Genomic DNA, 14,918 nt, shown 5'->3' with positions numbered 1-14,918 from the left:
TTTCTTTGCCGAATAGATTGGAACTGTATGAATAAGAGACCTTCAACTCCTATTAACATTTTGCATGCAATAGAGGCTCTCCAGAAATTAAAAGACAAACACTGGTAAATCAACAAAAGAAAATATTATTTTATTTCACCTTGGGCTCAGCCACCCACTGCCTATCTTCTCTTCATCCTTTGAAATTTTTCCTTTGAGTTGACCCAGCCAGAATGTAGACAGTTAGCCAGGAGGTGGGGGTGTGCATAGAAACTGAGGGGAGCTGCCTTAGCAGAGGTAAAACACGGTGGAGAGGGTAAAAAATGAAGTGACACCTTTGGGCGGTTTTATGGGCTCATGTTGGGGAGTCATTGGAAAGAAGGAGACATATTGTATAGGTAGGTATTCGATGTGAAAGGAAATGGGGCTGGTGGTGGTAGGGGATGGGTGTTATCCATGGACTTAGGATAATCAAGGGTAGCCAGGAGAGCACAATAGATTCTTAGAGCACCCTCAAGGACAATGAGGATCTGTCTCAGCAGACATAATTTTAATAGTGTGGGTCTTTGTGATTTCTTCCTGAAAGATGTCTTCACATTCACATGCACATTAGAGGACAAGAGTCACCTGTCATATAGCAATGATTTATGCAACAGCTTAACTAACAGTGCTTAGTAACTGTGCAACCTTGGACAAGTTACATTGTCTGAAGCAAAGTTACTTCTCACTAAAATGGGAATGACATTAATAATCCCTAATGTATAGAGTGGCTGAGGTTAAATAAAATCATCTATACAAAATACTAGACACATGATAAGAGTGAGTGTAAATATTAGCCACCATCATTATTGTGATCATTGTTATTTCAGGAAAATGGTTATTTATATGAGATGAATAAAAATATCCATTCACTATTGTACATGGCTATGATGTTAAGAACCCAATTATTTTTTAAAAATACTTATTTATTTATTTGAAAGTTAGAGTTACACAAAGAGAGAAGGAGAGGCAGAGAGAGAGAGAGATCTTCCATCCGCTGGTTCACTCTCCAATTTGCTGCAACTGCTAGAGCTGTGCTGATCTGAAGCCAGGAGCCAGGAGATTCTTCCAGGCCTCCCACGTGGGTGCAGGGGCCCAAGGACTTGGGCCATCTTCCACTGCTTTCCCAGGCCATAGCAGAGAGCTGGATTCGAAGTGGAGCAGCTGGATTCGAACCAGCACCCATATGGGATGCCGACACTGCAGGTGGCGGCTTTATCCACTACACCACAGCGCCGGCTCCAAGAACCCAATTATTGACAATAATGAAAAGCCACTAAGACACATGCCAGTTTTGCTTTAAAGAGGCTCAAAAATTGTACTTTCCTGAGCAAGCCACTATAATATCCTTACTTACAACATCGTTCAGGCAAAGTGAACTTACCTCTTGAAATTGTTAAAAAAAAAAAAAAACACAGGTGAACTTTGAGTTTCTCTGTAAATTTTCTATAGGAAATAAATTCACTCAAGTCTAGAAAGAAAAAAGAGAGAAAGAGAGAGAGAGAGAGAGAGCTAACTCACATGTTGAAGACAAGTCTGTGCAAAGAACAAACAGTAATGGCTGCATCCGAGGGGAATTGCCTCCCTCAGGCAGGAGCAGGGCAGCTACAGATTGTAGCAGATGGGGATTATATTTTCTTTGTTTATAAGTTAGAGGCACAAGAACATGATGGAGTTGCTCAATTGCAGAATTAGGCAACTCCATACCCACCCAATGCCTCCAGTTTTCTTTATACTGAAGGAATGAGGAAATTCAAAGGAAATGTCATGCCCATTTTCTAAATAAGCAACTTAAAAGTCAAGTAAAACAGATTTATGTTACCTATTTAAGTGGGGAACTGCGTGAGGCACAGTGAAGCTTGCTGACAGAAGGGTTAGGTATCCAGGATCAAATACCAGCTCTTTATTTGTGGAGAGTAGGCAGGGTGCTGATTTACTGAGTGGTAGAGAAGGGAAGGATTTCGGTTAGATGATCCAAAGCTCCTTTCAGATCTCAAATTCTGATTCTACCTTCGCCACGGTTTACAGATGGGTGCCTCCTAAGTCCTCCAAACTAGGCATGATCTTTCCCTTAATTAAAAAACCATAGGATTGTCCCCTTTTGTAAAAACACTTGCTAAGGTTTGGTTTGAATTATAGTTAAGTATGTGGATGTCTCTTTGTTTTTTTTTGTTGTTGTTTGTTTGTTTGTTTGTTTGTTTTGACAGGCAAAGTTAGACAGTGTGAGAGACAGAGAGAAAGGTCTTCTTTTTCCGTTGGTTCAGCCCTCAAATGGCCGCTAAGGCCGGTGCACTATAGCCAGCACGCCGCGTCGATCTGAAGCCAGGAGCCAGGTGCTTCTTCTTGGTCTCCCATGTGGGTGCAGGGCCCAAGCATTTGGGCCATCCTCCGCTGCCTTCCTGGGCCACAGCAGAGAACTGGACTGGAAGAGGAGCAACCGGGACAGAACCAGTGCCCCAACCGGGACTAGAACTTGGAGTACAGGTGCCACAGGTGGAGGATTAGCCTAGTGAGGCGCGGTGCCGGCCTGTATGTCTCTTTATTGATCTATCATTGATTATAAGGTCTTTTAAAGTAATAGATGGATTTTATTCACATTGAAGTCTCAAGTCACTTAACGGTGCATCAAGATAACCTCTACCTCTACCCCTACCCTTACCCCTACTCCTACTCCTACCCCTATCCCTACCTCTACCTCTACCTCTACCTCTACCTCTGTAACTCTGTCTTTCAAATAAATAAAATAAATCTTTTTTAAAAATCCCAGCCAAACAAGAAGAGAGAACTTTCTTAACTTGATAAATAACATCTTCAAAAAATATACAGAGGCAAGCATTTGGCCTGGCAGCTAAACTACTGGTTGGGACCCCTACATACCAGATCAAAGTGCCTAGGTTCAAGTCCCGGCTCTGACTCCCAATTCCAGTTTTCTACCATTGTAGACTTTGGGAGTCAACAGGTGATGGCTCAAGTAGTTGGATCCCTGCCACCCACATGGGAGACCTGAACTAAGTTCGCAGCTCCTGGCTTCAGCTTGGCTTAGCAAAGTCATTGCAGGCCAATGGAGAGTAAACTTGTAAATGGAGAGGTTCTCCTTTCTGTCTTTCTTTTTTTTTCTCTCTCTCTGTCTTCCCACCTCTCAAATCATTTTGTAAATCCAGTCAACTCACTCTCATGCCAAAATCCCTTCAATGCACCCCATCTTCAGAGTAGAAGGCATCAGCTTTCCCTCAGCCATAAGCCACACTCTTCTGTTCTTTTGTTGATGTTCATACTCTACCCCAAACCTATGTCCTTTTCAATGATAAATACATACATATGCGTACATTTGTGTGTGTGACATCAAATTTAAAGGTGAGAGACTGGTAGTTTTTCCACTAAAATCAGGAACAAGGCAAAGATGTTCTCTCTCATCAGCCTTATTCAATATTGTACTAGCATCTTAGTTATGAAATAAGATGAAAAAAATTATAGATTGGAAAAAAGAAATAAAACTGTCTTTAGTCACAGATAGAAAACTCTCTAAAGAATGCACTGGAATTTAAACTTCTGGAATTATTAAGCTAGTGTAGCAAAGTCACAAGAAACAAGTTCAATGCCCAAAAGGAAAATTCCTTTTTTATATACCACTGTTGAACAACTGTAATCTGAAATTTTTAAAAACTACAATTTGTAATCTCATCCAACAAAATTAAATAGTTGCCTATAAATATACCTATCACATAACATGTACATTATGTACATATATGTACATTATATGTGGAGAACTATAAATCACTGATAAAAGAAATTAAGAAAAACTAAATTAAGTGGTGAAATAATTTGTTTCTGGGTTTGGAGACTAGTCATTGGTTGCTGGGAATTTGAGGAGTTTGAAATTTGTAGTCACAGGAGAAGTTATAGTGGAGAAACAATTCATGGCACAGTGTTGGTGAATCCATGATACCATACATTTGTCAGAATCCACTGGACAACACAGCACATAGGGTATATGGTTTTAACATACACAAAAAATCACTTGGGAGATATTGAAACAAGGGGTTCCAACTATATTACAAACACAAAACCAGCTCACCAATGGAATGAATAAAAAGGTAGTAACCTTACTAACACAGGAAATAAACAGATATAATAAAATAAACTGTACACAGGCACTGTACTCTAGTTAATGAAGCTTCTTCCCACCAGTACTGGTTACTAATTCATAAATCGCCATACATGAACAAATAAGTAAACGGATGATGGCTGATGGGAATATAGTTTCTCATTTTGGGAGAGGGAGACTATAGGGAAAAAAAAAAACCAGGATAAAGCAGGAAGAATCCGTATGGTTCTTACTCATGTTTGAGATGTCAGTATGAACTCCTGTTTAGCTTAAGACAGATACATAGAAACATACAGAAATAATTTGTAGGGGCTGGCGCCATGGTGCAGTAGGTTAATCCTCTGCCTGCAGCATCGGCATCCCATATGGGCGCCAGTTCTAGTCCCAGCTGTTCCACTTCCAATCCAGCTCTCTGCTATGGCCTGAGAAAGCAATAGAAGATGGCCCAAGTCCTTGGGCCCCTGCACCCATGTGGGAGACCAGGAAGAAGATCCTGGCTCCTGGCTTTGGATCAGCACACCTCCAGCTGTTGCAGCCAACTGGGGAGTGAACCAATGGAAGACCTTTTTCTTTGTTTCTCCATTTCACTGTCTATAACTCTACCTCTCAAATATATATATAAAATCTTTTTTAAAAAAGAAATAATTGTAGGTGTATGTATGTACACTATGTTGTATGCACATATACTTATCTTTGTTCTGTATGCTTAGAGGGCTAGAACAAAAGACAACCCACAGGCCACACATATGACCCAAATTATTTCTCCAATAAAAGGGCTCCTTAGAAAACATTAAATATAGAAGTAAGGTATACAAGATGGAAATGGAATATTTTGTAGTACCAGTATGTACAAAAGCCCTGAAATACATGTACACATGTATTTATGAGCAAACGTCAAGGGGACAGAGGAGCTAACAGAAAGAGCTCCCAATGACCAAATCTGGAACAATTTGAGCAGTATAAAGCAGTATTGGAGTATAACTCAAAGTACAAAACAATCATCCATGAGTCCATATTGGTGTAAATAAATGAACAAATGAATAGACAAATGGAGTAGAAAGACAAATCTCCCAGGCAGAATTCTAAATAATTTATGTCAATATTCTACCTGCAGAGAGGTGGAACTCCCAGCTATAATACACTTAAGTATAGCCAATGATAAATATACTATGGTTTCTTCAACAACACTTTAGTGATCTTGACATAGAAAGAGAGAACACTGGTATGTGGACTGTTTCATGACTGAAGGCACAGTGGACATAGAAGGGGATTAGGATGCTGAAAACAATGGCAAGTGAGTGGCTGACATAGTGTGCTATGTTGTGCTGACTAACTAGGGAAGAGACAAGGCCATGAGTGTGAGAATGGCAATGATGAGTATAAAAATAAGAAAAAGGGACCTGAGAGGCAAGTATTATAGGGAGAGGCATGAAGGATGAATATGAATTGGTGTGAGAGCAAAGATGAACAAGGAAGGCTTGCATTTTTAGTGTAGCAGGGGATTGAAGGGTGAGAAGATAGCAACACTGAATGGCCTTGAGTTTGGATTTCAAAAAGGCTCACAGGAGGTCTTAATGATGTCATCCACTGTGCTATAACCAGTCAGCATGCCACCAAGCAGGTGGCCTCTATTGTTTAGTGTCACAAATTGAAGGTCAGTGAGAAACCACGTGGCTGCTTTTGAGAGGCTGAAACTGGAGACTGCCCCTTTTGCACCCACTTATGAGAAACTGGTTATTGAAAAGCATTGGCAACATCCTGCACTGACTATGACTCAATCCACTTTGAAGAGTAAAGAGCAGACTTTCAGAGTGGTAGTAATAGCAGGAAATCTAACCCACTTGGAAAATTAACAGTACCTAGTTAAATATAATTCAAGCTATATATTCTGAAACATTTTCCATTTATTCCACCACAGATCTGGCTCCTTTGCCACTCTGTAATCCAAGTTTCTTTGGTGAGAGCTTCACAATTGGTTATTTGCTGGATAAGTGAGTAGGTTAATGGATGGATGAATGGACAAATCAACAAACAATAAGGCTTTCTGTAATCTAGTCCTACCTTAAATTTTTCTCTCACTCTGCCTTTTTGATTCTCTAAACTCAAGGCCAGATGAAAATATGAAATTCACTTTGTGCACATTCTTGGACTGTCCACCTGCATACCTATCATTATTCTCTTTACCTAAGATATCTTTCATCTCTACATAAATAAATATCACAGAAGAGAGCACAGTCTCAGGAAAGAGTTGGGGAGAAAATGGCAGAGGAAACCCCAAGCCAATTAGAAGGACACTGTGGACATACTTGGAGCGTGTGGACATGCCAACTCAGGACCCCAGCAGCCGAGAGCCTCCATACCAGCTTTGGAGTTAAGTGAGACCAGACTACAGCAGCCTAAATCACTGGCGATAAAACTACAGGAAGAGCCTGGCAGGAGTCTGGCTTGGAGCCCTCCAGGGGACAGTGTACCTTCACCACAACACACTACAGTCAAACTCTCCATAGTAAAACATAAAAAAAAAAAAATTCTACCCGGCCCGGATCCGGTTGGGGTGCCGTGACGGAGTTGCGGTGCGAGTGTTTCTGTGGCCATGGCCTGCGCCGCCGCATGGTCGCCGGCCGACCAGGACAGGTTCATCTGCATCTACCCCGCGTACCTGAACAAGAAGAAGATCATCGTGGAGGGGAGGCGGATCCCCATCAGCAAGGCTGTTGAAAATCCTACAGCTACAGAAATTCAAGATGTGTGCTCAGCAGTTGGACTTAATGTGTTTCTTGAGAAAAATAAAATGTACTCTAGAGAATGGAATCGTGATGTTCAGTACAGAGGCAGAGTCCGGGTCCAACTCAAACAGGAAGATGGCAGCCTTTGTCTTGTGCAGTTCCCATCACGTAAGTCAGTAATGCTGTATGTGGCAGAAATGATACCTAAACTGAAAACAAGGACACAAAAAGCAGGAGGCGGTGATCCAAGCCTTCAACAAGGAGAGGGAAGTAAAAAAGGAAAAGGAAAGAAGAAGAAGTGACCTGGTGTGAGGTTCAAGTACGTGACGCCACCACGAGTTGGGCCACGAGTTGGAAGCTTCTAATTTGAACCTGAGGGGAATAAGCTTTTTGCCTGCATCATTTAACGGAACTGTGAGCATCAGTGCCTCCATCTTCATCATCAAACTTGACATTGAAATAAGCGTATGTTGGAAGTTTGTATCTAGTTTTTATGCAGTGTACAAGAAAGAATTTTTTGTCCTTCAACGAAAATTTTTTGTGGAAAGAAGAATATTTTTAAATGGACAGTGGACTGTACCATGAGTTACTTAAAATCCTATATTCCTTTGTCCTCTGTGTAAACGTGTTTCAGGAGGTTTAGTAAGATCTGAAATACATTTTATTCATCTTTTAAGTTAATGAATAAAATATTAAGCTGAAAAAAATTCTAAAATGTGCATGAAAGAAATGGCAGATTACTTTCAGAGAATCTCCAACCAGACTCATAACTGACTTCTCATCAGAAATTCTACAGGATGGGAGAGAATGGCGAGATAAATTCCAAGCCTTAAGAGAAAAAAAAAACTGTCAACCCAGAATACTGCACCCTGCAAAGCTCTCATTTATGAACGAAGGTGAAATAAAGACATTCCATAACAAACAGAAATTGGAAGAATTTGTCACCACTAGTCCAGACTTACAAAATATGTTGAAAGAAGTGCTAAACACGGAAACACAAAAACATGGTCATCACTATGAAGGAAGATGAAGGTAGAAAATCTCCCAGTAAAAGTACAAAGGAAATCCAAAGTAACAATAGGAATATTTATGAAAAAATGGCAGAGCCAAGTCATTAATTATCAATACTCACCTTGAATGTAAATGGCCTCAACTCTCTAGTTAAAAGATACAGTGGCTGCCACTGCGGCTCACTAGGCTAATCCTCCACCTGTGGCGCTAGCACCCCGTGTTCTAGTCCTGGTTGGGGAGCCGGATTCTGTCCCAGTTGCTCCTCTTCCAGTCCAGCTCTCTGCTCTGGCTTGGGAAGGCAGTCGAGGATGGCCCAAGTCCTTTAGCCCTGCATCTGCATGGGAGACCTGCATCTGCAGGAGGAAGCACCTGCTCCTGGCTTTGGATTGGCGCAGCACGCCGGCCATAGCAGCCATTTGGGGGTGAACCAAAGGAAGGAAGACCTTTCTCTCTATCCCTCTCTCTCTCTCTCTCTCTCTCTCTCTCTCTCTCTCTCACTGTCTAACTCTGCCTGTCAAAAAAAAAAAAAAGAAGATACAGACTGCCTGAATGGATTAAAAGACAAAACCCATTATTTGCTGCCTACAAGAAACACATCTCACCAACAAAGATACATGCAGACTGAAAGAAAAATGATGGAAAAAAATATCCCATGCAAACAGAAACCAAATAAGAGCTGGTGTAGCCATCCTAACTTCAGACAAAATAAACTTTAACACAAAAACTGTTAAAAGGGACAAAGAAGGGTACTATGTAATGATTAAAGGATCAATTCAAAAGGAGATGTGAGAATTATAAATGTATATATACATAATTACAGGGCACATGACTAGTTAAAGGAAATATTAATGGATTTAAAGGGAGACATAGACTCCAATACAATAGTAATGGGGGCATTCAATACCCCACTTTCAGCTATGGACAGATTAACCAGATAGAAAGTCAGCAAGGAAAAAACAGAGTTATTGGAGAGTATAGACCAAATGCACCTAACGATAGCAACAGAACTTTTCATTCTACAGATGTAGAATGCACATTATTCTCACCAGTGCATGGAAATTTGTCTAGGATAGACCATGTGCTGGGCCATAAAGCTAGCCCCACCAAATTCAAGAAAATCAAATCATATCATGTATCTTCCCTGACCACAATAGAATGAAGGTGGAAATCAACAACTCAAAAACCCCTAAAACATATGCAGACACATGGGAACTGACTGAACAACATGTTACTGATTGAACAGTGGGCTATTAAAGAAATAAAAATAAAAAGAGATCAAAAAATTTCTGGAAATGAATGATGATGACAATACAACATATCAAAACTTACATGATACAGAAAAAGCAGTGTTAAGAGGAAAGCTTAATGCAATTGGTGCCTACATCAAGAAATTGGAAAGGCACCAAATAAATTAGCTATTCATGCATCTCAAGAACCTAGAAAAACAACAGCAAACCAAACCAAAACTAGTAAGAGAAAAGAAATAATTAAGATTGGAAAAGAAATAAACAAAATTGAAACAAAAAATACAAAAAAATCAGTGAAATGAAAAGCTGATTTTTTGAAAAAATAAACAAAATTGACACACCATTGGCCCAACTAACCAAAAAAAAAAAAGAGAAAGAGAGATGATCCAAATCAATAAAAATAGAGATAAAAAAGGAAATGCAATAACAGACACCACAGAAATAAAAACAATCATCAGAAATTACTACAAAGAGCTTTATGCCAAGAAATTAGGAAACCTAGAAGAAATGTATACATTCCTGGACACATACAACCTATCTAAATTGATCCATGAAGACATAGAAAATCTAAACAGATCAATAACTGAGACAGAAAGTGAATCAGTAATAAAGACACTCCTGGCAAAGAAAAGCCCATGACTGGATGGCTTCACTGCTGAATTCTACCAGGCATTTAAGGAAGAACTAACTCCAATTTTAAAAAAAAAAAAAGATTTATTTATTTATTTGAAATTCAGAGTTACACAGAGAGAGGAGAGGCAGAGAGAGAGAGAGAGAGAGAGAGAGAGAGATCTTCCATCTAATAGTTCACTCCCCAGATAGCCACATCTGCCAGAGCTGTGCCAATCCGAAGCCAGGAGCCAGGAGCTTCCTCCAGGTCTCCCATGCAGGTGAGGGGCCCAAGGACTTGGGTCATCTTTTACTGCTATCCCAGGCCATAGCAGAGAGCTGGATCGGAAGTGGAGCAGCCAAGCCTCAAACTGGTGCCCATATGGGATGCCAGCACTTCGGGACAGGGCGTTAACCCACTACTCTACAGCACCGGCCCCTACCTCCAATTCTTCTCAAGCTATTCCAGACAACTGAAAGGGAAGGAATCCTCCCAAACTCCTAATATGAAGCCCACATCACACTAATTCCTAACCTTGAAAGACAAAATAAAGAGAACTACAGACCAATTTCCCTGATGAATATAGACACAAAGATTCTCAACAAAATACTAGCCATTTGAATCCAGAAACACATCAGAAAGATCATTCACCAGGACTGAGCAGGATTTAACTCTGGTATGCAGGGATGGTTCAACATTCACAAATCAATCTGATATATCAAATTAACAAACTGAAGCACAAAAGTCACATAATTATCTCAATAGATGCAGAGAAAGTATATGATAAAACATCCTTTCATAATGAAAACTTTAAGCAAATTGGGTATAGAAGGAACACTCCTCAAAATGATCAAGGCAATTTATGACAAACCCACAGCCAGCTTCCTATTGAATGGGGAAAAGTTGGAAGCATCCCTGCTGAGATCCAGAACCAGACAGGGATGCCCACTCTTACCACTGCTATTCAAGTCTGGAAATCTTAGCCAGAGCCATTGAAGTAGAAAAAGAAATCAAAAGGATCCAAATTGAGAAGGAAGAAGTCAAACTATCCCTATTTGCAGATTACATGATTCTATATATAGGGGATCCACCAAGAGACTATTAGAACTCATAAAAGAGTTTGGCAAAGTAGCAGGAGATAAAAGCAATACACAAAAATCAACAGCCTTTGGATACACAGACAATGTCATGGCTGAGAAAGAACTTCTAAGATCAATCTCATTCACAATAGCTACAAAAAAATCAAATATCTTGGAACAAATTTAACTAAGGATGTCAAATATCTCTATGATGAGATTTACAAAATATTAAAGAAAGAAATAGAAGAAGACACACCAAAAAATGGGAAAGTCTTCCATGTTCATGGATTGGAAGAATCAATTTCATCAAAATGTCCAAAATATTGAAAACGACTTACAGATGAACACAATGCCAAACAAAATACCAAGGACATTCTTCTTAGATATTAAAAGAAATGCTGAAATTCATATGGAAACACAGGAGACTGCAAATAGCTAAAGCAATCTTATACAACAAAAACAAAGCCAGAGGCATCACAATACCAGATTTCAAGACATACTACAGGGCAATTATAGTCAAAACAGCATGGGGGCAGGTGTTGTGGCATAGTGAGTAAAGCTGCCACCAGCAGTGCTGCTTCCCGTATGGGTACCAGTTTGAGTCCCGGCTGTTCCACTCCCTATGTAGCTCTCTGCCATGGACTGGGAAAGCAGTAAAAGATGATCCAACCCTTTGGTCCCCTGCACCCACGTGGGAGACCCAGAAGAAGCTCCTGTCTCCTGGATTTGGATCTGCACAGCTCCGGTCATTGTAGCCTTCTGGGCAGTGAACCAGCGCATAGAAGACTTTCTCTCTCTCTCTCTCTCTCTCTCTCTGCCTCTGCCTCTCTGTAACTCTGCCTTTCAAATAAATACATTTAAAGAAAAAGTATGGTACCAGTACAAAAACAGATGGATTGACCAGTGGAACAGAATAGAAATATCAGAAATCAATCCATGCATCTACAATCAATTTATCTTGACAAGAAAGCTAAAATCAATCATTGGAGCAAGAACAGTCTCTTCAACAAATGGTGCTAAGGAAACTGGATCTCCACATGAAGAAGCATGAAGCAATCAGCATATGTGTTATCTGTACCCCCATGTTTATTGTGGCTCAATTCACAATAGCTAAGATATGGAATCAACCCAAATGCCTGTCAACTGAAGACTGGATAAAGAAAGTATGGGATATATACACTATGAAATACTACACAGTAATTAAAAAAATGAAATTCTTTGCAACTGGAAAACATACTTACTGAAATAAGCCAGTCCCAAAAGGACAAATACAATATGTTTTCCATGACCTGTGATAACTAATAGAGCTCCTAAAAGGTATTCTATAGAAGTGAAACTAACACTTCAAGATGCAATGACTGAACAGCCCTTGTTTTGACTATTGAGAACAGGTTTTTTTTTTTTTCATATAATTTGTTGAACTCTTTACTTAGTATAGAGTTAGTCATGTGAAGAAAGTTAATTGAAAATAGGTCTTAGTAAAAAATAAGAATGGAAATAGGAGAGAGAATATGAAGAGGGGTGGGATGATGGGTACAGTGGGAAGAATCACTATATTCTAAAGCTGTATTTATGAAAAGCATGAACTTTGTATTCCTTAAATAAAAGGTTTCTGGAAATAAATAAATATCACTTGTTAGCTAAAGACACTCTTGAATGCCACCTCGGTAGTGAAGGCCTCTCTACTCCCTGCACATGTAAAGCAATTTTGACCTCAACTATAAGCCTTATGGACAGAACCTTGGTCCTATTTGTTCATATCAGGAGCTCCAGGCTGTGGTGGGTACTCAAGAGTATGTATTAGATTAATGAAGTCCTTGATTATATCTCTATCACAGAAGAGATCACAGCATACATTCAATCATAGGCTTTTTTCCTACAAGTAAGTATTAAGCTGTGATTTCCATGAAGGCATAGCTGAAAGTTTGTCCTAATTTTTATTTCTTTCAGTTTTTACCATAATGATTGATGTCCACCAAGTATATGCTGAATAAAATAATTGAGAATGGTCCATTTGTCCAAGAAGCACTAAAAGGTACAAATCAATGTGCTATGATGTTGTGCTAGGATTGCTTGGAATTCTTTTGGGTTCCAATGCCTGTTGGTCATAAATTCAGAAAAAGCATGATCCAAAGAGATGTCAATGCTAACTATGCTCCAAATAGGGGAGTTTCAGATCATTGATTGAAACTACAACCACCAGTGAAAAACACCAACATTAGAAGACTAAATGAGATGCTAAAGGAGCGTCTGGCAGCATCAGGCATTCCAAACCCCTGCCTCCACATCCACACTAGGAATTCCTGTCTCCTACCCTCAGGGGACCATTTAACTGGAAATGATGTGGACTGACATAGATAGTAAGACTAACACTAAACAAAACCTTACCCAACTATTTCTTAACTTCACAATTTCCTCATTTGTCCAACTCATTGTGGTATTATACCACGGATAAGTGTGCCAGCTATTGTTTCTGCTGACTCAAACCATACAGCCTAATGCCACCAGATGACCTCCACATCCTATACTCTAAAAAGGCCATTGGAGGCAGCCAGTCCAGCAAAAGGAAGTAGGAGGCTTAGAGAAAGAGAAGAGGAACTCAAGACACTAGAGCTTAGAGAATGAAAAGTGGTAGACAATAGAGATACTAAGAGAAAACAGGAGACAAACAAACTCCAATATGATACAAATATCCAGAAATCAGGATACTTATGGGGACCAAAAAATGAAGGAAACCAGGTAGATACAAGCAAAGGAAAGAGACAGAAGCCAAAAGCAAACAGGCAAAACAAAACCTTAGCAGGGAAGAATACACAGCTCTTGACTAGATTCCTCATTAACTCAGGAGAGCATCTGTTTTGTTTTTTTTTTTTTATCTTTTAAGATTTATGATTTATTTTATCTATTTGAAAGACAGAGTTACAGAGAGGTAGAGACAGAGAGAAAGGTATTCCATCTGCTGGTTCACTCCCCAAATGGCCTCAACAGCTGGAGCTGAGCCAATCTGAAACCAGGAGCTTCTTCCAGGTCTCCAACATGAGTGCAGGGGCCCAAGTATTTGGGCCACCCTCTGCTTCTTTCCCAGGCACATTAGCAGGGAGCTGGATTGGATATGGAGCATCCAGGACTCAAACAGTTGCCCATGTGGGATGCTGGCACTACAGGCCAGGGCTTTAACCCACTGTGCCACAGCACCAGCCCTAGAAGAGCATCTGTTCTATTTACACTGGTTATGGGGGCTGTGGTGCATCACAGACTGATGGAGACGTGGATGAAAAGCAGCAGTCCTACACTCCGTCAGAGGAAATTCCTTTGATTCTTAAGAAAGACCAGTAAGTGGCCACAGAAATAAAAACAGACAAATAGCATGAACAGACTACACTGGCAAAAAAATGTGTAAGTGACCAATGAACATGAAAAAAATATTCAAGTTCACTGTAAATCAAGCAGAAACACAAACACATTTGGGGGAGGGGGTGTTTAGCCTAGCTGTTAGAACACCTACATCCATATTGAAGTGCTTGGGTTTGATCCCTAGCTCCAGCTCTTTCCACTAACTTCCCATCAATGCAGATGCTGGTGGCAGCAAGTGAAGGCTCAAGTATTTGGGTCCCTACCACCTATATGAGATACCCAGATTGAGTTTCCAGCACCTTACTTCAACCTGCGCAGCTCCAGCTAATGCAGGCATTTAGGAAGTGAACCAATTTTACAATTGCTGGTGGAGGGGAGAGTTCTCTGCCAATGTGCCAACATGTTACAGCTGCTGGTTGAGCGGTTTTATTCCCCAGCCTCCCATTTGGCAGAATTCTACCACTCCAGCAAATGAGAGTGTGCTCTCTCTCCCTTTCTCTCTTTCTTCCCCTCTCTCCCTCTCCCTCTGTATATGTTTGTATATGTCTATCTGCCTATGAATTAGAATAAATAACTTTTGAATAAAAATATGTTAATAAGGCTGGCTCCATGGCTTAACAGGCTAATCCTCCACCTTGCGGCGCCGGCACACCAGGTTCTAGTCCCGGTTGGGGCGCCGGATTCTATCCCGGTTGCCCCTCTTCCAGGCCAGCTCTCTGCTATGGCCCGGGAAGGCAGTGGAGGATGGCCCAAGTCCTTGGGCCCTGC

At 40.5% G+C, this 14,918-nt stretch overlaps 1 protein-coding gene across 1 annotated transcript; it reads left to right on the top strand.

Annotated features, from left to right (window-relative positions):
- The first annotated feature begins 6,673 nt into the window (after positions 1 to 6,673).
- LOC133764929 (signal recognition particle 19 kDa protein-like) lies at positions 6,674 to 7,167 on the top strand. Its single transcript, XM_062198517.1, has one exon. It carries the CDS (start codon positions 6,717 to 6,719, stop codon positions 7,149 to 7,151), a length of 435 nt encoding a protein of 144 aa, XP_062054501.1. The 5' UTR covers positions 6,674 to 6,716; the 3' UTR covers positions 7,152 to 7,167.
- Positions 7,168 to 14,918: the final 7,751 nt, after the last annotated feature.

The sequence above is a fragment of the Lepus europaeus genome, chromosome 1 (genome assembly GCF_033115175.1).
Source record: "Lepus europaeus isolate LE1 chromosome 1, mLepTim1.pri, whole genome shotgun sequence".
Classification (NCBI taxonomy): Eukaryota; Metazoa; Chordata; class Mammalia; order Lagomorpha; family Leporidae; genus Lepus; species Lepus europaeus.
The sequence above is the reverse complement of the archived record's forward strand: the minus strand, read 5'-3'. Positions and strand labels throughout refer to the sequence as shown.

Bases quoted from the DNA above. Each gene is read 5' to 3' on its own strand.
- LOC133764929 (XM_062198517.1), top strand. From the start codon at position 6,717: ATGGCCTGCGCCGCCGCATGGTCGCCGGCCGACCAGGACAGGTTCATC.